This window comes from Rhipicephalus sanguineus, chromosome 1, assembly GCF_013339695.2.
Source record: "Rhipicephalus sanguineus isolate Rsan-2018 chromosome 1, BIME_Rsan_1.4, whole genome shotgun sequence".
NCBI classification, from domain to species: Eukaryota; Metazoa; Arthropoda; class Arachnida; order Ixodida; family Ixodidae; genus Rhipicephalus; species Rhipicephalus sanguineus.
In genome coordinates, this window is record NC_051176.1 from 248,456,159 (window position 1) to 248,479,985 (window position 23,827).

At 47.6% G+C, this 23,827-nt stretch overlaps 1 protein-coding gene across 4 annotated transcripts in view; it reads left to right on the forward strand.

Annotated features, from left to right (window-relative positions):
- Window positions 1-23,827, forward strand: part of LOC119376795 (chromodomain-helicase-DNA-binding protein 8) — a 178,252-nt gene that overhangs the window by 106,342 nt on the left and 48,083 nt on the right. For 2 of the 4 annotated variants that reach the window (XM_037646517.2, XM_037646538.2), the window contains 3 exons: window positions 2,670-3,311; window positions 6,170-6,540; window positions 16,016-16,144. In XM_037646517.2, coding sequence (XP_037502445.1) covers window positions 2,670-3,311; window positions 6,170-6,540; window positions 16,016-16,144 — 1,142 coding nt within the window. Of the gene's footprint in view, window positions 1-2,669; window positions 3,312-6,169; window positions 6,541-16,015; window positions 16,175-23,827 lie in introns of all 4 variants that reach the window. The other 2 variants (XM_037646514.2, XM_037646526.2) reach the window with 1 other exon arrangement.

The following is a 23,827-nucleotide window of genomic DNA, read 5'->3' on the forward strand; positions in this document are numbered from 1 at the left end:
AACGGGTAAAGTGTTGTTTAGAGAAGTACTACACGCGAAAACCTTGACCGCCTTAGCTGAAAGAGTTCATAAAGGTACTTGCTCCCCCCCAGTCGCGGTGAGGCCGACACCACAATGTGCCGAAAAAGGCCTTCCGTCTTTTTTGGAAATGTGGACATTGGTCGACTAATCATTTTGACGTCGACGCGAGTGCGGTCACCGCTTTCCTGGCGCGAATGTTTCATGGCAGATACCAACGAGCACGTCAGTACGAGTTATGGCCAGCAACCTTATCGCGATCAGGATCTTTATATCTGCTCGGTAGCACGTGCGGCATAGCGCTATTGGTACTATACTGTTAATATATTGCACGCATAATATAGGCGACGAACCCAAGTATGCCGTTGGCTGACGCCACCTGAGCGGAAACGCAGATTGCGTGTCGCTTGCAGAAGCGAAAGCAGCTCACCATTGTTAACCCAACGAAATCTTTGGCGTATCCCTACATGCGTTCACGAGCGGAGCGAGTAGGAATACTCCTCGGGAAAAGCTGTCGTACGGTAGAGCACGCGACCGACCCGGGAGTGATGGCGTCCGCTTTGTTGGAGACGCGCTGCACGAAACTAGGAAGGGTTCGGCTCTACGCGGCGACAGGCACTGCGTTCAATGAAACGATGCCGACTTTCGCTGTGCATAGCTCCCTCCCTCCCTTTCTCTCTCTCTCTCTCTCTCTCTACTTATGAAGATTGTACTTATTGGCTGGTTTGTCTTAGACGTTGCCTGACATATAAACACCGGACTAGGACTTTTCTCTTGGACTATATACACATATGGCGGCTCTCTTTAAAATGGACTTTCTCCTTAAGATCTTCTTAGCAGGGCGGAATACAAAATTCAGCGCATCGGTGCTGAATGAAGTGGATTGCAACAGTGACGTGATCAGCCAGTGGCGTAGGCCAGGTGTAAAGGACCTTGGTGCAATTTCACCAATGCACAAGGCCTTACTGGTTTCCGGAGAATTCACTGGCATTATTCAGCATGTTATGCACTGAAAACATGATTGTGGTGGTGACATCGAAATGTTTGCATATATTTTTTGTTACTGTTCCAAAAGCAAGCTTTGTTTGTGAAGCTGCTCCAAATTTGGAATTTTGAGCTCCAAAACGGAGTTTTTTTTTTCCCGTAACCTGCTCCAAATTTGGATTTTCCTGCTCCAAAAGAGAGATTTTTCCTGCTCCAAAAATTGCTCCAAATCCTATTTTGGTTGTTGCATCCCTGCTAAAGTACCCATTGCAAAGCCTTTTCTTTCATTTTGCCAATGTGGAGAAAAGATTCTGGTACTCTCGCACGACTGTCTGATAGTGCCGATAGCGTGCGGTGGCGACACCAAGGAGCATATCGGAACTATTACAGGGTCCTCGGTATACGCAGTGACAGACATAACGACAGAACGGACAGTGTCGGCTTTCCGCGATATATGTGTGTGCGTCTGTACCGCGGTCTGCTACTAAACGAAAACCGACACAGTTCCAGTGAAACGCCGTACGGCTGCATGGAGCCGATCGTCTCCTGGCTAGTTGCGTGCAGCGCGTCGACTTCTCGGCTCACGCCATCACTGCCGGGCCGCTTGCTGTACCGTATGCGCGCATTTGTCGTGGGAGTGTTCTTCATTCCCACTTCGCTCCAGACTGTGCACAGATGCGGCGAGTAGCTTGTTCGGTTAACGCGGCGATGACGCCGCGTTACTGCCTGCAAGCGATGCACACTCCGCGACGCTCTAGCGGTCCTGGCAGCAGACGGAAGTGCGTTTGGGTAGTCGCCCAATAAAAGCGTGCAGCATGGTTACAAAAGCGCTACGCTTACTGTACCGTACGCGTGCTTTTAGCGTGATAGTGTCAATGCTAAGAGGTTTCTCGTCGCCCGCGACCAGCAACGCTCAACTCCGCAACAGCAAGCTGCTTTCGTTTCTACAAAGCGGCGCGCGCTTGAACACGGCCCCGCACAACGAGGCGACAGCGATCGGCGGCCCAGCGCGTTCAGGTTGTCGCCTATTAAAAGCTTGCAGTAGGCTTAAAGTAGTGCTGCGCCGCAGGCGTGCCCGAGCAGATATCTGAAGATACTTATTGTGATAAGGTTGTCGGCGATAAGTCATCCTAGCACGTTCGTCGGTGGCCACTGCCTCACCTTTGTTCTTTCCCCATGCTTACGTCCCCAAAGGCGCCGCCGCAATCGCGCGGAAGTCGGAATCAGTGATCAACCGATCTACGCACTTTTCGAAAAGACGGAAACCCTTTGGCGCCACATGGTGGTGTCGCGAAGTTCAGCAGCGCAGTAAAATTTTATGGCACAAAATGTTATCGCGGTACGCAGGGTACGCACTAACCGGTAGGCGTAGGACGAAGCACTACGGCCTAAACGGTCAGCGAATGCATTAGGCTCTATGAGACTCGGTCGGGAATTCGTCGCAACTACGTTTTAACCGTTAGTACGCTTAAAGCGGGTACGTATTAACGAGGTTTGACTGTAATTAGGAAATCTTCATTCCTTTGAAATCTTATAAATGCTTGTAGTAGTATCCTTTTGCATCTCCTGCCCACTCAGTATGATATATATACTAGATGTTGCAGTGTGAATTATGTTTTCTTTCTGATTAGTGGGCACAATTATCTGACAGCTAACTCTTTTTCTAGTGGATGCTGCAATGCCGACCATTATAAAAACATCTGTTGACAATGACCTAGAAGCTTGTCCAGAGATGGCTGCTCAAGATGCTGTTGCTCCTCAAGATGCTGTTGCTCCTCCTTCATATAAGGATGAAAATGCTGTTCTTCCTCAGTCCGTTGATATAAAGGTCAACAATTCGAGTGAACATGAGAAGCCTGCCTCTGAAATTTCTGTTGAAGCTGAGAAGTTGGCTCCTAGTGAGGAGAGTGTATTAGAAGTGGCTAAAAAACATGACGAGGATACGGTCCAGCCGGAAGCTGTAAATGCCAAGTCTGAAGAAGCCTGCTCACCCAAAGTTTCTCTTCAGGAATGTGAGATTTCAGACAAGGAAGAACTTGGCCAGAAGTCTCCTGAACATGAAGATAATTGTATGAAAGGCATTATTGAAGAGAAACCTGTTCAAGCTGTGGAAGGCAATGACATAAATGAGGTGGCACCTGTAGCTGATGAGCCTTCCGAAAATCAGGCTTTAGAGCAGGCACTTGCGGAAAGCAGTACTAAGGAGGAGCCTGTTGAACTGGGTGAGCTGCCTTTAGAAGAACCAAAGAAAAGTGAAGAAAAGGAGAGTATGGACATTGTTCCTGAAATGGAAAATGAACCTGACAAAGGTGAGTCATTCAAGATTGTATGCTGAACATGGCGATTAGCAAGAGCAGTGGTTTTATGCAGCCGTGAGAACTACTAGTAAATTTTTTAAAGTTGTGTGCAGTGTAAAGTTCTGAAGTGAGAGTTTTGTTTCAGTAATGATTGTGGCATTGTTAATTTCAGAGGTTGTATGAAGTTCCCAATCGTTTTCTTTAACATAGAGGCATGCATGTGACCAATTAGCACTAAAATCAAATTCAAGTAGGAAAGCAAACTTAAGGCAAAGGCCTATCAGAGGAACTTTTCTCGTCTGACATGAATATGCATGTAATGGCTGTGTCTGTGTGTTACTTAGCTGAAGTGCAAGAATGGCACTTTCAAATGAGTGGTTTTTGTTTTTTAAAAATGTCTGGTATATGGGCAGGTGAGCGAGAGAGAGGCAGACCGAATAGTGAATTCTAGCTCTGAACAGTGAATAAAGCTGGCTGTAGCAGTAGCTGCTCAGTACTTCTTTGTACGCTAGAATGGAAAATAATGTGAATATTGTAAAAACGGGAATATAGGTCGAGCCCCTCCCTCCCCATTCCCCTTAAGGGTACTGAAAATTGAAAAATAGAGAGGTCAGGTAATGGGCCAAAGTATCAAAAGGCACCCTTACCTTGAAAGTAGGGGTGTGCGAATATCAATTTTTTCGAATACGAATCGAATACGAATATCCACCTTCGAATATCGAATCGAATATCGAATATCAAAAGAAAAATGCCTCCACAGTAACAATATTTTATTTAACATGTAGCTACTTGAAAAAAAAAAAAAACATTAACAGCATGACTGGCAACACAACATACACTGGTATCTCCAGAACACAATGTCCAGGCTAGCACAATGCACATCACAACACAAGCAAATATCACAGCACAATGAAAGTAATGACTAGATGTTATTATGAAGAAATATGAGTTGCTCCACATGATCAGGCAGCAGGCGCTCCCTTCTAACAGAGACAACAGACAACCCCCCCCCCCTGCCACTGAAAAGGCACGCTCGCTTGGAACAGAAGTGGCTGGTATAGGGAGGTACATGGGGCAAAGCTTTGCCAGTCTGGGGTATCTGATGGTGCCTACAGCCCGCCACCAGTCACGTGGGTCACTGTCTTTCTTCAGAAGTGGTCCCGCATAGTGAACGAGTGGTAGTGCGGCACGTTACGGCCGCATAATATTGAAAATGTACGGTTACATGATCGCCAACAGCGCTGCACGTCGGAGATGCACCAGCAATAAATCATACGTATTGGGGCGCTCGTCGCAGGCAGATATCGTGCTTCCGTGTACTTACGATGTTTATCGCTCCTCTCGGCAACGTTTTTAGCTATACCAACGCAGCAGAAATGTGGAAGACGAGTTATTTTATGCATGATAATCGAATCGCATAATCGAATTTTTCGATTATTCGAAGTTATCGAATATTCGAAACTTTTTGAATACACGATTTTCGAATCGAATACGAATATTTCAAATCTAATATTCGACGAATATTCGAAACTTTCGAATATTCGCACACCCCTACTTGAAAGTAATGCAACTTTGGATGCTGCACAGTGAAAATACCATTTTTTACGTGCACGTTTACAAGCTGGTTCCGCATGCCAGAAGGCCAAAACAAAGGAGCTCATGTGTTATCGTCGTAAAATGTGGCAGCCGTGATAGAGGGCCTTTGAATTGTGTTCTTGTAAGTCTAAAGGCACATGCTGTCTCATTGTCGTTCAATCCAGTTCACTTTGAGGCCACGGGTAGTGATGTTAAACGCAGCTCCCGACTTCGCAACCTCTATGTCAAGCTCCGACATGCTGCAGTCCAGCCCCAAAAAGAACATTTCTTCCAGATGCTGCATATTATGATGTCGTCCTTCTGGGCCTGCCAGTAGCAAATGCTTTTCTAATGCTCACTGTACTGTCACATTTTCGTGTGCTTTCATGAACTTGATTGCCTTTTTCGTGAATGCTATGGTGAACTGTCTTTGGTTTTCACTCATTTTCATAAAAAAAGTAAAAAGAAAAGGCAGCATGGAACTTAAATGTTCACAAAAGAAGAATCAAAACACTAGGGTGCCTTGATGCGCGTTTTGTCCACTTTAGGGTGAGGTAATCTGCGGTGTCTACTTCGGCGTAGCTGCCATATTTGAGCCCACGGCGTCTGACCGGCGTCTGACCGCTCTACGGCGGCTGCGCTGAGAGGCGTGAGATGCGAGGCAAAAAATGGCGTCGCAGCAACATCAGCCCCTTCAAAGAATGGCAACATCCTAAGGGGGGCGCACACTAGAAAACACAAAATGAGGCCGCTTCACGGCACTCGACTAGAGCAACAAGGCTAACAAGGGAAGGCTGGTGATTGTGTTCAAGGTGCTTGATTTTGCTCGCCCATGGTTGCCAGACTCGTAGCTTTTCTGCCAATGACTGGTGCATCAGATGGGGGTCGATTTTTCCTCGCAGTTCTATGAAAAAAGAAATTGACCTATATTCTGGTTTTCTTAATAGCCAGCAGGGTGGTTGCCCTTTCCAAGGTTCAGTGTGCTCTACTCCAGACTCCTTTACAGCTGGGTAAAGGTATTTGAAAGGGTTAAAATGTGATGATGAAGCTCTGCACATTCTCAATGTCACAATCTTCTCTGTTGACACTTGTCCTTGCTGTCCTTGCTGCACCAGCACTAATTTTCAGGAATGCCACCAGAGCTGAACATGCGACTCCACTTGTGTTCAGGTTTTGTTCATGAATTTCCGAAGGCACTTTATATTTAAGCTGAGCATTTAAGATATCTAACTTTTGTTTGTGGTAGTTCTGCTCTCATTGTTTTTTCACTTAGTGTTTGTACATTTTGCTTGCAGTTCTCTGTGAGCCTACCAGCATGGAAACAGCAGAAGGAAAGGCAGTGGAAATAAATGACGACGAAGCCAAAGATGAGGAACTCCAGAAGACGAGTACTACTGAGGAGAGCCAACAGGAGCAGCCTGCCTCGTCTGACAACTCTACTGTGCAGGGGGCTTCGTCTGTGTCTCTAGGGTGCACACCATTGGAGATGTCTGTGCCAGGACTTGTGCCGCCACCCCCTATAGAAGATGACAATTCAAAGACTGATGTTGAGAAGACTGATACGGAGCAAGATCCTGCTGAAATGGTTCCTACTGGCACAAAAATGCCTCTCTCTGGATTTCCACCATTCCGTGTTCTCACTCCTCAGTTGACTGAAGAATCTCAGGTATGTGTAACTATGGTGTGATAAGCAGTGTTAGTTCGCATTGTTCCTCTGTATATACTTTAAAACTGAGTTGGTTGTATAAGTAGTGCATTTGTGATTGTGCCATTTATTTTTTGAAGTATAAAGCCCTAAATGGGGCATGTGATCAATTTCCTGCATACCACAAGGCCATTGAACAGGAGTGTCTTGTGCCATGCCACGCCAGAACGACTTCTGCATGTGGTCCGGCAGTGGCTGCATAGAGCAGATTTAATCCTAGAAAAGCAGTGTAGCCGTTGCCGTCAACAATAGGCAAACAATCAGCACACTGGGAGACGGTGCCAAATGTTATAATGTATGCTGATGTAATTTTCAGGACTTTCACCCCTGTACAGCTTGCAGATCATTAGTGGAGATGCAAGGAGGAAGAAAGCTGCTTCGAGCATGCAGTAACTACCTGATTCTAATAATAATATATTTCTGTGATTGTCTGAAAAAGTGTTTTGGGGCTCCTTTAAGTTATTCCACATAAAAGTGCTTAGTTTATTTCTGAGCTTTCTGTGCTCGTTATGTGGGTGGTATTCTCCATAGAGTTTCCTACAATGTTTACTAGAGGGAACTCTGGCACTAGTGTCTATGTGAGCTGCAACGCATGGCGCTTCAGCCAGCATGGGAATTTGATGTAGTACATGGATTTGTCTAAGCTTCGTTCTTTTGGCTCCGTGCCGCCTGCAACCTCTTTGTCGCAAGACAAAGTTCAGCAAACGTTCAGCAGTTCCACTTCACCACCTTAACTTTTTTAGGCTCCGAAGGTCGCGGGATCGAATCCCGGCTGCGGCGGCTGCATTTTCGATGGAGGCGAAAATGCCTGAGGCCCGTGTTCTTGGATTTAGGGGCATGTTAAAGAACCCCAGGTGATCGAAATTTCCGGAGCCCTCCACTACGGCGTCTCTCATAATCATATCGTGGTTTTGGGACGTTAAACCCCAGATATTATTACATCTTTTTAGGCTCACGAATTCAAATCAGCTCACAAAGTTCACAACGATCCAGTCTTTTGTCCAAAACAGATGCCAAACCACAGCAATAAGAAGGGAAAACAGGTCTAAATTTTAGACAAACACAAACGAAGAGAGATGACAACAGGCACTCTTTTCCCTTCTTTGCGCATTGAATCAACTTGCCCAAGCCTTAACCCTAGCACAACAATAAACGAAGCCACAAGTGTGTTGAAAGCCACAAGCACGAAGATTAGGCAAATCCGTGTACTACCCATCATTACCAGGGTGGCTGAAAAATCGCAGTGCCATTGTTCCCTCTTGGTAATTGTAGGAAACTATGGTGTTCTCAGGTGACCACATTTGGTAGTACTTTCTCTTTTGGGTGATTTCTCAAGATAGGCATCAGACATGTTTAGCATCAACAGGCTATAGACGAATTCAGCCGGACATACGTCATGAAAATGCGGTGGCGCTGTCGTCGGGTGTTTAGTTACCGCAGTTGCTGCCGTGTTTTCGCAGGTGCGTGCCGTTAGGAATGGGGTTTTTCGTGATGGTGAAAGCCGGGAGGCTGGCGAGCCGATGTAGCCGAAGATCAGACTTATCGCTGAGGAGCAGGACAAGGAGGCAAAACGTTTATAAAACAGTAACAACGTTTATAGCAGGTATAGCAGGTTATAGCAGGTTATTGCGGTACAGAGCCTGCTAGCTCGACCAAGTCGGCTGGGGCGTCTTCCCTCAACAACGGACCAGGCCGGTCTTAAATAAGCTCCCAGTCCACTGTGATGTGACCCTCCTTTAGGCCGCAGGTGTTGACGCTCCTTTAGGATGTTGATGCTCCTTTAAGTAGCAGGTGTTGATGCTCCTTTAGGTTTTTAAGCAGCCTTTCCATAGCGGGGTAGCTTGGAAGAACGACTGGCGTCAGTTGACGGGGCCGGCTGGGCGAAGACGCCGTTTTCCGGGATTGCAGACAAAGCATGCAGGTGTTTATTCGCTTCCCCGTTCGGTCAGGTGCTCTGGCACAACAGTGCGCTGTTTGCCTTCATGCAACGAAGAAATAACGGTGTACCGATGAGATGCGTTACGGTTACTTACGCAGGAAGGCACCAAAGAGGCGGAATATGCTCCTGTCCGCTTTATTCTCACGAACACCGTCGCAAGAAATTGGCCGCAGCTTTTAAACACGAGAACTCGTCTGCGACGCCGTCTCATCGGTTATGTGACAAAATTGATTGGTTTGCACGGCTCGTTTTATCTAACAGAAACAATTAGCTTTGTCAAAAGTGGGTCGTTATAATGTCCCGCACAACATTTTTTTGCATAAGCCTTGTGTGGAGCCGTTGGAAGCATGTTTACTTGCGTAAGCGGGGTGGTAGCTTGGTAATATGCGGAGAATTCATCACGATTGAAAAATGTGGAAGTCAGAGGGGTCTGTGGGGAATCTCCTTTGCAGCCTTTATTAGCGCACTGCGCGATACCGTCCCAACATGGCGTACGTAAGAACAGTTCAAGAACTCCAGCCTCAGACCCACTTCTCCTCTTCTTCGTCTTTCAGTCCGTCCAGCACGCAATTTCTACATCCTCCGCCCCGACAAATTTACTTGCATAATTCTTGTGGCGATAGTAGTTGTATCGGCCTCGTAATCTCCGCGCTGTTTGCTAATCGGATTCTGCATGCTCTAACGTGTCCATCAGTACCCTCGTATACCTTACTAATCCTTCCCATTTTCCAGAATGTTATTGGGACTTTGTCATCACGTATCAATACAATGTCATCAACACTTAAGGTAATTTCTTTCCCCTTATCTTTGCTGAAGTGGGCACTTCTAAGAGCTAGCAGGTAGTCCTTGTACCAGCGGTTCCAGAAAGTGGTTAACCTGCGTTGACGGTCTTTCCAAAGGCGCAGTGTGTCTGTGCGCTTCATTGCTGTTACGTGAACTTCATGGTGAGGAAGGACTGTTAGTCGTCCAAGTGCTAGAAAATGAGCTGGTGTAAGAACTTCAAGCTCTTTAGCATCAGCAGAAACATATGTTAATGGTCTAGAATTGACCACTGCCTCGACTTCTGCTAAGACTGTGCTCAGCTGCTCAAAGTTGAAGCTACCTTTCCCTAACGTTCTCCGGAGGCAGCCTTTAACCGTTCGTATCATCCTTTCCCAGAAGCCTCCCCACCAGGAAGCACGCTCAGCAATAAATTTCCACGTAATATGACTCATCGCACAAAAGTTCTGTACTTGCGCGTCTCGTAAGATCTCGTATATGGACTTCAATTCCCTGCTAGCTGCTTTAAACGTTAGAGCATTGTCAGAATATAAAACACTTGGTATTCCACGCCGTGCGACAAAACGACGAAAAGCCAGCATAAATGAATTGACAGACATATCACTACATAATTCTAAATGAACAGCTCTAACTACTGCACATGTAAAAACAACAACATAGGCTTTCTCGGTGAAATCACCTTTCACAAACACAGGCCCGGCAAAGTCGACGCCGCTGACTTGAAATGGCTGTGACTGGGACACTCTGTCTTTGGGAAGAGGTGCTAACGGTGTCGAAATAGCGTTAAATCGAAATCGCGCACACACAACACATTTACTAATCACTTTCTTGACACACTGATGCCCCCTAAGAAGCCAGAACCTTTCACGTAGTTCAGCGAGCGTAGCAGTAACACCACCATGAAGAATGCGTCGATGCATGTCGTTCACAATGAGGTGCGCGCAGTGCTGGTCTGGTGGTAGCAGTGCTGGGAATTTCACGTCGTCCGAAGTCGTTGCATTGTCGAGGCGAGTTTTGATGCGAAGGATGCCCCTTTTGTCCAAGAACGGATGAAGGTCTCGTATGCGCGAACTTTTCTCAAGTGTCCTGCCATTAGATAGTGCAACGATGTCTTTATCGAATGCATGCAATTGCATGGTTTTCAGCCATACTTCTTCGCTTGCTTGTATTTCTTGAGCACGTAGGGGGCCTTCCCATTGTGGGTGGGTGTCCTTGCGACAATTGTGTATAAATCTCTTGACCCATGCTGTTATCCGAACAATCTTCTGCCAGCTACTGTACTTGTTCGTGTCCAGTATGGGCTCTAATATTGTACAGTTAGACACCAGTACGATCTCCATTTGGTCTTTCGCTTCGTATAATGTAGCTGTAGAAGTAGCGGCCTCGTCTTCTCTCTTTGGCCATGTTTCCGGAGCTGCAGCTAGCCAATCGGGGCCATACCACCACAAGTTACTCTCTTTGAGAATCCAGGCTGACAAACCTCTTGTCACAAGGTCGGCTGGGTTGTTCTTCCCGGTACAGTGACCCCAGCAACTTGGTTCTGTATGAGCTTGAATTTCAATGACCCGGTTACAGACAAACGGCTTCCACTTTGTTGCTATAGACTGTATCCAGCACAGGCAGACGTTGGAATCAGTCCAACAGTAGTATGGAGTGCTCCGTGGTAGTGTGTCTTTTAGAAATGCCGTTAACCTAGCTCCGAGGCAAGCCGCTACTAATTCGTCTTGGCCAAGTCAGCTGTTTTAGCGGAGCAACTCTTGCTTTGGCTAGAAGCTGCTGGATGAAGGTTCTTCCAGATGCGTCTTCTGCTCTCAAATACGCGACAACCCCGTATGCATGAGGGCTCGCGTCAGTAAATACATGTAGTTGGTATCGTGTATGATCACGTTCAAGATCATTGAAAGATCGTCGGCTGATGGAGAAGTCTTTAAGATATCCTATTTCTGCAACCCATTTGCACCATTCATCACTCAGCGGTTCAGGCAGCGACGTATCCCAGTCTAGACCTTGAGTCCAGATTCTTTGAAAGAGCATTTTGGCTCGTATAGTGAATGGTGATAAGAAACCCAACGGATCGAAAATCCGGGAGGTAGTCTGAAGTACGACTCGATTGGTATTCCCTGGACTGTCAGTCTTCAAGACCGAGTCCAAGTTGACGCTAAGCTTATCCTCTTTGGTGTTCCAGTACAGCCCGAGTACTTTGGTCCAATGAGACTCAGTCGTAAGTGTTTCTCCATTTTGCTGTAAGGTGCGTCGAAGCAGCTCACAGTTCGTCGCCCATTTCTGCATCTTCATGCCAGCTAGTTCCATTATCTTGTTCGTCTGTTTGTACAGCTCTACGGCTTCTTCAGCGGTCGAAACGCCCAGCACTAAGTCATCGACGTAAAAACTCCTTTTGAGCTTTGCGGCTGTTTCTTCGAACAGTGGTGCGACGTGGTTAAAGTGGTACTGCATAGCAGCAGCCAAAAGAAACGGACTCGACGTTGTTCCGAACGGCACTCTGGTCATTCTTGTTTCTTGTATTCTTGGTAGTGGTTTCTCCAAACAAGGCACCTCCTCGAACCAAAGGAAACGAAGTGCGTCTCGATCTTCAGGTCTTATGTAAATCTGCAGGAACGCCTTCTGCACGTCGGCGGTTATGCCATATACTTCCAAACGGAACGAGATAAGCATTTTGAGAAGGTTTGCATTAAGGTTTGGCCCTTTTTCCAGTTCATCATTCAAAGAATGTTCCCCTGCTCCATGGGAAGAGGCGTCGAAGACAACTCGGAGTCTTGTCGTTGTAGAAGTTTCGCGGATCACTTCATGATGAGGCATATAGTAGACCTGCTCTGGTGTCAAGTTATCAGTGTCGATCTTCTCGGCATGTCCATCTTTCTCGTACTGCCTAATAGCTTTGTCATATGCTTCGAGTGTTTCTTTCTTCTGTGAAAGCCTGCGTACTAAAGAGTGCAATCGTGAAATGGCGACTTTGCGATTATCAGCCAAGTTGCACTCTGTCGATTTCCAAGGTAGCGCCACTTCATAACGCCCATTTCGGAAACTGATTGTGTCAGTGAACCTTCTTAGGACGACGTCGTCTTGCTTCAGAAATGGCTCTTCAATAATACCAATGGCATCCAGCTCCCAAAACCGTTGTAAGGGGTAAGAGATGTCCTCCTTCTCGTGCACGTCTGTTCGCAGCACGCAGATATTGCTGCAGGTATATTGGCTGGTTTGTCCCTTGACGGATGACGGTCCTTGGAGAGTCCACCCCATTCTCGTGTTAATGGCGATTAACGCTCTGGTATCAGAGTCCCACCGTACTTCGCTATTTTGGGGCATTAGCTTCCACAGCTGGTCGGATCCAATGAGAAGACTTACCCCTGGTTCGCAAGTGACGCTCGGGAAAACAACTGCATCCGCTAATGGTTTGCCTTCTGCTACTATGACTTGCAGAAATTTGTTTGTTTTCGGGGCTTCGATCATGTCGTCACAGATGAAAGGAACGACAACAGCCTCCATTTGTACTGATGTGTTGTGTTGGTTCCGAAGCAAAAAACTGACGACCTTTGCACGTCGGGTGAGTTCGGATCGCCCTCGTCCAAATGTGCTGATCACCAAATCGATCTCCCGTATCGGCGTTAGCCTCAGCTTCTTACTAACGTCTTCTCGTACAAACGTTCTCTGACTGCCGTTGTCGAAAACGCCGCGTATGTAACAGCATCGTGTCGTTGTCGTCATCCACGCTCGAAACGTCTGGAGGAGAACTTCGGGGTTAAGTCCAGCAGTTGCGCCGTTCGTAGCAACATGCATAGCAGCGTCAGAAGTATTTCCAGTTGCCCCCGCGGTACACATTGTAGATGCATGACGACGTTTGCATACTTTGCATTGTACTCTGCGGCGGCAGTCGCGTGCTAGGTGTCCTTTTGCAGTACACTTGTAGCAACGACCATCCGCTGTGAGCAAATTGCGCTTCTCTGCTACGCTGAGGTGACTAGTGCATTCCTCAGTAGTGTGGTCAGTTGCCGAACAGAAGACGCAGGGCGCGGAAGAAACGTTTGTCCTGTTATGAAGCACCCTGGCAGACGGAGGCGACAAAGGCTTTTGGGAGCTCTGAGTAACATCGCTACGAGTGTTCATGAACCCTGGAGTCGAGATCTGTGCGCTTCTCTCACGGCACTCCACTTTGATTCGAAGAAAGTGCAGCAAACGCCCCATCTCCTCGTGCGAAGATTGTGTACTGCAGGCGTCACTTGAAACTGAACCTGACTCCCTGCTCTCCTGTTTATAGTAGTCAACTACTGTGTCAGCAGGGATAACTTTCAGCAGTACTTCGATCAGCATGGCTGCGTATGACACTGCGCTAACTCCAAGGTTCTCGAGTCCTCTCTGGTTCACTTGTACTTCGTCGTACAGCTTCCGCAAGGCTGATACGTCGCTCGACGACTTGACGGGTTTTAGTGTGCGGAGCCTCTCCAGGTGCTTGTGCTCGATTAGCTTCGCGTTCCCAAATCTTTGTTTTAATATTTCAAGTGCGTCGCGGTAAGATGAATCTGTGACCTGAATTCCGGCGACGGCTTGAGCAGCGGCTCCGTCGAGTAACGACACAAGATAGTGGAACCGATCCGTGTTGGACAAGCTCGGGTTATCGTGCACGGAGTGCCGGATCATGTCCCAAAACGGCTGCCATCGAGTTAAACTGCCGTCAAAGCACAAAAGTTCTAACTTGGGCAATCGTGCACCAAACTCACGTTGAGGTCGCGTCGGTTCCCTCTCCGAGGTCGCTGGTGAGTCCTCCTCAGTAGTGGTTGCAGGCGGATGCGCCGTCGAAGCCGGTGAGGAGACCTTGAGCCTGTTCATGTGGTGTTCGAGCAGGGCCAAAGCGCTGGTAGCAGCGTCTTCATATTCCATAACGGAATAGTAGTCTTCTGCCACCTGCTCGTCTGTCAGGAAGGTTTCCAACTTGGCGTTCAGCGCAGCTAACTCCGTCTGGACCGCCTTTAACCGGCTGTGGAGGACGTGAAGCGTCGAGAGCTCGAACTGGTCTGACTGTACGAGCTGATTTACCTCATTCACAATCCTCGTACTCTGGGATCGACGCGAAGCCCGCTTGTTCTTGGCACGCTCCATGACGGTCTGGTTGCAAGAAGAAGTCCCAGATCGGAAGTGACAGCTCGTGGGATGAAGGCCGCGGCTTCCCGGGTTTCGGCACCAAAATGCTGTGGGGAATCTCCTTTGCAGCCTTTATTAGCGCACTGCGCGATACCGTCCCAACATGGCGTACGTAAGAACAGTTCAAGAACTCCAGCCTCAGACCCACTTCTCCTCTTCTTCGTCTTTCAGTCCGTCCAGCACGCAATTTCTACAGGGTCTAAAGGATTTTGTAATATTCGCGTGAACTAAAGGTGTGGCTCGGTTCATTAATGCAGCAGTGAACGAAATCGCGACTTTGGCTACACTTTTCCAAATTGTATGCGGCTGCGATGACACGCAACACCATTGCATTGGACACTGCTGTTCTGGCTGCGATACACGTACATTAAGACATTTCCATGTTTGTCAGACTCCACAGGAAAATTGCAAGCGTGAAATGTTCAGAGTCTGTTTACGGGCTTTAGGCCTTCGCAATCTCGACTTCAGCGTACGGGCAGAGCCGCGATCCGCGGTTGGCGAACCTGACAGATATGTAACACCCTTGTGCATGACATGTAGTAATTGTTTAATATGTTATCGCAGCTGTATCGCCGATTAAAGTGTCACTGAGATAGCCCTTCACTAACCCGGCAAGTTTGTTTATGTGCTGCAAGGATTTGCCGTAACGATTATGGACCTGTTCGTAATATTACTACACGGATTTTCATACAGCAGCAAAGAGTGTCTTGCGGAACTAGGAGGTCCGTTCTTGCATTAGTTACCAAATTAAAATGTACAAGTGTGACCTAGACTACAGCAGCGTCGATTGCATTTCGCGAATCACTCAAATTCGTGGCGTCAAGATACCTGATGTTATGATGAGGTTATCAGAGGTAGAGGTACACGTCAACATAAGTTTTTATATGCTCATTTGAGAGTCCATGTTGGGGCCACGAAATCTTCCTCTGTCGCGGCCGCCTGGCCACCCCTTGTAAACACGCGGGAGGCGCCCCGACGTGAGATGCTCGGAGGCAGCTTTGCAGCTTCTGTGCCAGTGTTCACATGATCATAGAGGGCAGTGGCGAGCTTTGGGCTGGGCGGAGCCTATGCGCTGCGACGTCACTACAAGTGCCTTAGTATGTAGACTGCTCCTACCGCTGTTTACAAACGTGGAGTAGGTCTATAGTGGTCGGGCACTATGTCAACTGTGTTAACACAGTGTACTGAAAACATTTGCTGGAAGTTATCACCCAAGAAAACCACCCCAGCACTCTCTACTGCTTTTAAACCATTCAGGAGTTTCAGTTTTTGTCTAATATATGTGGCCTAGTGAATCCAGGACGAACATGCGCTGCAAATTCTATAGTAGGTCAGGCATCTCCAGCAATTAAAAAATTGGGAAATTAGGGAGATCACTTGTCCTCACATTTCGGATATTGGAACGCACCATGTTGGATGTTCTCTTTTGACAGAGGAACATACATAAAAGCATATGTTTTCATTGCATCCTTTCCAGAGCAGCAAAGATATGTAGGCTACACACATTATTCGAGCACGTTTACCAAACATATTCTGACTGGCATATACTCTTTTGGTATGCAGGAAACAAATTCACAGCAGGATGACGTTTTAAGTCAAGAGAGTTTCAACTTGGATGGAGAAGGTGGAACAGAGCCACAAGTTGTACATTTCATGGCTCACTCCACTCGCAATCCAGTTCGGTGGCCTAAGGTAATGCCAGACCTACAGTTTTGCATGGTTGTAAGTTGTGAATCTGTTTGTTCTGCATGCATTATTTTGAAACATTTAATGACGAGGCACAAGTTAAGGAATCGTGCTCAAAGAGTAGTGAAATTGTGTGCGAGTCAAGCTATGCAGGCATGATGGGATGCTAGGAATCGTGCCCAAAGAGTAGTGAAAGTGTGTGCGAGTCAAGCTATGCAGGCATGATGGGATCCTAGAAACAAGCACTGAGATGCAGTTCCTGCAGTGCATCATAAGAGGTGGGGTAGAGCACTGTAACAGGTCCCAAAGAGCTGTTATGGTTGTCCCTTGTGATGTTTTCATAAAAAAAAAAAACTGGAGAAAGCAACATCCCATTTTTTTTTCATGAAGCAAGAAGTAACAGAGAAAGTTGTAAAACGTTTAAATTGCATGATAAATTCAGTGATTCCACTCCTGCGCCAAAGTGCGCCAAATTGTATTTACTGCGCCATCCTGATAATATCGACGAAATTTGCGCCAAACTGCGCCAAAGTCTCGGGTTTGGGGGCGTCTATCACCGGCAATCGCACCGCCGGCGCTTCAGAACATGTGCAGCTTGATCTTGGGGCTGCCAATAAAGTCGCAATCATGGACCAAGAATTATTCCGCTGAATAAATTGCGCTCGCGCGTGCGTTCCGAGTAAGCCACGATGCCATGCACAGTGCCGACGCGGCTTCTGTTCTGTAAGTCGGCTAGACAGCGAAACGCGCTCTCCGCAGAGGCTCGTGACGTCTAGGCCTATCGGTAGCGAGAAAGTGCGACGACGATTCATCAGCGGACGTCATCTGTTCCAGAAACGCTGCTGATAGCTCGTTTCAAGCGTCGCACGGCACATAAGGAAAGCAATGTTCAGTAATAACTACATGAGTGCCGCTAAAATGTCTGTCACTTCGGTTTCCGGACATCGTGGAATGAAATCTGGGATCGCTCGCAGTAGATATATGGGACAATATCGAATTTTCCTTGCTTCGCATTTATGGAAGAGCACGCGAACGGTGGAAACGCGTTGACACTTTTCCTCAGATATACTTTATCCATGGATCTTCATCCAGAACAGCTTTTTCGTAATTCTTTTCGCCAGCACGTCCGAGTTTGTAATCACTCTGCGGTAAATACCCCCTAAAAGGCCCTGCCCTTTCGAGCTCACGTGCTAAGGTTCCAATTCGAATTTTTTGCTTGCTTTTTTTTAAAAAATCCCCCACACCTCCCCGAAGGGGATCGTGAGGAAATGCGAATGCATTTGGGTGCACCCGATGAGTGTTCGATTAATTAATGAAGAGAGACGAGAGTGTGCACGTAGAGGCGTAATGCTCGAGTTGCATTGTGTTACACTTCGTCCTAGTGGTATCGTTGCCGCGAGAGAGTCGATTTCACCGACTTCCATCGCTATCAAGACACCAAAGCGCGCGCTCCCTGCATGATATATATAGGCCCGAGCGTGGAGAGGAGCACCCGAGCTCTCTCTCCACCGAGCGAGCTCCGCGATGCGAGCGCCCTCACCTGGTACACTCTTCCTCTCCCTTACCCTCCGCTGCTCCGCGATGCGAGTGCTATTACACGCCCGCGCGCTGCTCCTCTCCCTTACCCTCCGCCGCTCACCACCTGCTCCTGTTGCTAGGGGCGAGGAGGAGCGTGCGCCGGTGTGCGCCTGTGCGCATGCCGGCCAGGGACGCAGGACAACCCCCGACTAAGAAATGCATTCGCATTTAAAGGGGTCATGAACCACTTTTCCAAGTAATGATCTAATGGCCTCAGTATCGGAGTGTACTGCCTCCCGAATCGATTGCCGCAAAAATTTCTCGAATCCGTCAAGAATCAGCGGAGTTACGGGGGTTTGGCGCACACTCCCAGCGCTTTCTCTCTTTTCTTGTGCCGGCGAGCGCACTGGAAGCTAGACAGGGAGGGATGGCATGGGGGAAAGAAGTTACGCCAGCGCGCGTCATGAAACGCGATCGCTCTCCCGCTGTGATTCGCTTGCGCGAGTGCGGCTACCGTGTACTGAGGAGTGCGGTGCCGGCAAGTGGCGGCACCCCGCGGCAAGAAGCGCATCTGATCCGAACGCCGCTCTCGATTTACGTCGGCTATCGGCCAATAAGCATGCTATGTCTCTTGCGACGTACAGCGGACAGACGCCCCGCCCACCGACGAGAGTGAGAACCGGCCTCTGTTTGAAAAGAGGGTGCCTGGGGAAACGGCAACTTCGCGCTCCGCTTGTGGCCATTACGCGGCGCGCACGACTGTAATTTTTGGCAGAGCAGTTCATAGCCGTGTCAGCTTTCCGCAGGATGTGTTTTTTCAATCAGCCCAAGGGGTGCTTCATGACCCCTTTAAAATGTGATCTCATTAGTAAAATCATATCTCCTGGTCGGAGCAGCCGCAAATGCGCAGCTGTCAGTAGCGGGCCCGCCGCTGACGGCCCACAGTGAAGCAGCCACGCCATGTTGCACGTCCGCCCCTCGCTTTCGGGGGTCAATAGCTAACGGTTAAAAAAACTCAGTTTCGCTTAAGAGCGAAGCAATGAATGCGATAACAAAAAATTGTATTGTGAAACGAAGTAAGACTAGCAGCTAACTCTTTTGGATCCGATCTCGCGTAACTCAACAAAACGCTGGTTTAAGGGAATATGGCCCTCCAGGAACCGAAGCGTTTTCTTGCTCCGAGTTCTGTAAACGCGAAGTAAGCATTGAGAGCACAGCAAGTTTACGAGCCGTCTCCTGATGCCTCGAGATAGCGCGCGCGCAAGCGACTGCGCCCTTCGAACGATGCGGCCCCCCCCCCCCTTCCGCTCCCCTGCGTCCCTTCATGCTCCTTACGAAAGACGGGCGGGGCGTTTCCTCTCTGTTTGATGAGCAATCGACGGCAGGCACGCACGCGGGAAGATGTTATCTCATGCGCTGTCCGGGCGGCGGAGACAGACGGCCGGCTAGTTTAATCTCCGCTTCAGCCGCGTTCGTCGCCAGCGCTCGCGAGCTTTTACCCGCTGCTAGAATGCACGTGGTGATGTTATTAATTTGGACTTTATACGGAAAATTACGGCGACGGCAAAAATCCGCCGAGAGTATCCATATAATTGCTATCGCAAGGGTCAATGTACGGGGCAGATTTTGCGCCCCCCCTCTTAGGTGATTAGGGGTGGGGCTGCCGCCCTCCCCTGCCCCCCCTGTGTGCACGCCTATGCTCCTGAGATGATTTTTTTATGAGATTTGCAATGAATCGAAATATTTCTAGATGCAAAATTATCTGCTCCAAAGTGCTCCAAGATGAAAATTTTGCTGCTCCAAAGTGCTCCAAAACGGAAATTTTGCTGCTCCAAAAATTGCTCCAAATCAGAAGTCCTCGGTAGCATCACTGTAAATTCTTGCAGAGAGAAAATTGACAGTAAGCACAATGTATATGCACAATTAAAGACTGTTTCATGCCTACAACAATCGGACAGCATATTCCATATGCATCATCTGCTATAGAATGTTAGAATTTTGGGCAGAACTTTTGCCTTTGCTGGTAAACATGTCTGCAAGTTTTGTTCACTCTGTTTTCTCAGTGTACATACGTGCATGTGCATGCATGTATGCACGCACAGTGCTGACAGGTTGCGGGGCACTGACTTGTGCTGTTGCACTTGAGGCCGCGTTCTTCGTTTGCACCCAAATTCCTCGTTGAAGCAAGCGAAAGGTGGCCGAGTAACCATAGAGGAAGTGGATAGACATCGTGCAGGAGCTAGGCTTCATGACATCAACATGCATGATTGTTCAGGATCACATACCTGCATACTCACCTTATTTGCTCAGGGGGACTCCCGATTTTACAAGCATGGCCATACATCTACAAAAAATCAGCTTCAACCCCACGGCGAAAAGAAAATAATAACAAAGGACAGTGGTTTTAACTTTTACAGGGAAAGCTGTTATGAGATCACAACAAGGGCCGTTTTTGGTGCCGTAGTTATCCGACGCCGCCGCCAGTGTCCGTAACTACTATCGCTCGAAAAACGGGGGAAAAAAAACTAAATAAGAAAAAAATTTCAGGATGGAACGAGGTTCGAACCTGGGCCCTCTACGTAGGAGCCCAGTGTTCTACCTCAGAGCCATGCCGGTGCTTGAAACTGCATTGCAAAAAGACCCTATACAGGCTTCATGTCGGGAAGGAACCACATTAACACATGTAATGTAGCGTCGTAGAAGAGTAAAATAACAACCAAGCGTCACACAACGCGAATTTTGTAACCAAGCATCACACAATGTGAATTGCGCAACGAGTAGGTTGTTGAATGCTTCTGACCCATTGTAAAGGGCTCTCCCATAATTCTTCGTCATCAGCCACAGCATCAACAAAGTGCACATAATGCCTTAAAGGTGTTTAGCGGTTACCATGATTCTCCGCAGAATGAAGAAAAATGAAATAGTGGCTGCTTCCCTACTTCAAACAATTATGATCATTTATAGCGTAGTGGGTTCCTCGCAAGTGCACATGTATTGGTTGCCAAGGAAGCCAATTAAGCTCCCATGATCCATTTCCTCAGGGTCTCAATAAAGTTAATTCCCTTCGTCTCTCTCTTTCTTACGTTAACGTATGTTATAAAGTGCGGTGGGAGAGTTAAAGGAGCACTGACACAAAAATATTCCACCTTGTTTTTTTTGTTGCAATAGATAGCCTATGATCCACTTATCACGGCTGCAAACCTCGTTTGCGCTAGTGCGCGACGGTTATTTATTTAGAGACGTTTTTAGAGCGCCCAGTCGCAGTTTCGGTTTCAAAGAGCACCGAGCTAGGCAGCACTACTTCCGGAGGACGTGTAGGCACAGCTAGCCACGTGAACACGCAAAATTGTGACGTAGGCGGCGCGCGAGCGTCGGTGCGGTGGGCGCCGAACCAGGTCAAGTGGCGCCAGCTATGGAGGATTAGAAACAACTAACAAACGCGTAATCTATGTCCTCCAAGCATTCGGAAGCGCCCATCTCGACTCGCTAAGCTTACAGCATTGATTATTTGACTATGGCTCTCAAAAACGGCACCGAATCGGACCGAATACATTGCTGTCGAAGCTTAAGGACATCAATCTAAAGCAAATGGAAGCATCAGTTCGGAACTTACACGTTACAGAGCGCACGGCGGCCACTTGATAGATTCGAAGTGGACGACAACCGCTTTTGGCAGTGCTGCCATGTTTTTCGGAGGCGCGAATGCGGCGACGGTCGACGTTCTGCGGCACCGTGCCGTTGCGGCAGGCTTGCCGCTAGCTTGAGCGGGCCATAACATCTGCCCACGGGCACGACGAGCGAACAGCGGAAGAGAACACACAAGCACACGCAAAGCCACAGGCACGGAGGAAGAAATGGCAGGTAGCACGGCACAAGCGCAAGGGCACAACCAGCCACCAGCCAACACAAACTCGTGACGTAGGTTTTTTTACACACCCCCCGCGTTGATGTCGGCGTCGCGAAACGCTCATATCTCGCTCAGTCGCGCGGCATGCACTTTAAAATTGATTTTAAATATGTTCTAAGCTATATTGGCCCTTGATATTTCGTAGACGTTGTGTACGGCTCCACATACATCTATTTCACTCATTATCTCGCCTTCGAAATTTTGTGTCAGTGCTCCTTTAAATAACGACCAGGCGTGACACAACGCGAATTACGTAACTAGGGTTCGTTTAAAGCTTCCAACCCATTACAAAGGCTTCAGCCATAATTCTTCGTCATCAGCCATGCCATCAACAAAGTGCACATAATGCCTTACAGATGGCACCTCGCTTCTCCGCAGAATGACGAATAATGTCATGGTGGGTGCTTCCCAACTTCACAAAAATTATGATTAGTGGGTACGTTGCTAGTGTACTTGTATTAGTAGCCACAAGAGATTTTTATAACGGGCTCTAGAAATGCCGCTCTTCCAGATTATTCTGTGACTGTGCTGCGCTTTCCGCACAGGCCTGGTGTTTTTCTGGCCTTGGTGTATCCAGTGCAGAAGCCGTCATAAGTCACTTTCACTGCAGTACAGTGGTGTCTTGCGGTACAGCGCACCAAAATTATGAAGAGCCGGGGCTACTAGCTGTCACGGGACTCAACACCTTTTGTCCCTTAATTGGACGCCTCATGTGTCTATGAGTACCAGTTCACTGACACATAGAAGCTACTGGCAGTCATTCAGAACGTCTTATTGCATTGCTGTGGTCCAGAAAAACAATAAATAAAAACGCCTACCACTTTTCTATTGCCACACCCTAGGCATACTAGTAGTAGCATACTAATTTGGCATACTAGTTTTTCATGTTTTTTTGATGATATGAATATTTTTCGTGAACCCATGAGATTTGTGTCATTGAGATTATACTGTATTAGCCCGTGATTGACTAATCGGCATATTTAGGCAAACATTCAATATTGAAACATTTAATAAATTACTTGAGTGCTAAGCGATTCTTATGTTACGGACCCACTGTGGTAGCTTAGCAGGTAAGAGATTGTGCCGTTAAGATGGAGGACAGGAGTTCGATTCCTGGCCATAGCGGGGCCCGCATTTTAGTGAGGGCGAAATGCAATAACACCTGCATACTTTGGTTTAGGTGCATGTTGAAGAACCCCATGTGGGCAAAATCAATCTGGAGTCTGCCACTATGGTGAGCCTCATAATCACATGGTGGTTTTGCCACGTGAAACCTCAGAAAGTATACAGCAAAAGTTTAGTAAAAGGCACCCATTTTAGATGAACTGTAGATAAGATGAAGATGCGATGGATCCCCAACCAAGTATTTGTAGAGCGTAATGTATTCGCTGACGGCTCAAAGGAGTACCAACACAAAAATTTTGCATCTTGTTTTTTCTGTTGCAACTACCCATTTATCACTGATTAAACCTTATTTCCTTGAGCACACTATGGTTAATTATTTGGAGACGTTATTTTAGCACCCTGTCGCATTTTCAGTTCTGGAGAGCGCATAGGTAGGTTGGGCCCAGCTGGCCATGTGAGCACACAAAAACCGTGATGCAGTCGCCATGCATGGCATCGCGTGCACGTGAGCACCACATTGACAACTGCGAAAGAGAACACACGCAAGGAGCATGGAAGCCAACACAAACTTAAGACGTAGGTAAATGTTGAGGACAGTCTGTTGGGCTAGTGTGTCTAACGTCGTTATAACTGCAATCACTCTATGTATTGGAGGGGTGTCGATTGAAATAAACATCTGGTAGTACGCTATTGTACGATGTTCCATGCTTTAATGTTGTAACAAAGGCGTAGAAAACCAATATTTATTTCACTTCACTTGAAGCCATTGAAGGCCTCATCCTCCGGCACACTGTCAAAAGTTCTGCTGTTTCGGTTGGCAGCATCACTGGGTTGCATTGTCAGCCTCTGTAGCTCTTATGAAGAGTTGTAAGCACCTTGAAGCACATCGTTGGCGTTGCATCTAAGGCATTATGAGGCTTGGCAGGAACACACAAACAATGATTGTGCCAGAAAGTAAACATTAAAACACGTGCATACAAGTGGTAAATGGTGGCCGGAAGCTGCGACTACTGCTGGATTGCCTAGACTTCGTGCACAGAAACTGATGATGATGATAACTAAGTGGTGCTCTTTTTTTTTGGATCTGATAGATCGTGGGTGTCTAGGGCTTGATTTTTCTTTGTTTACACATTTTTTTT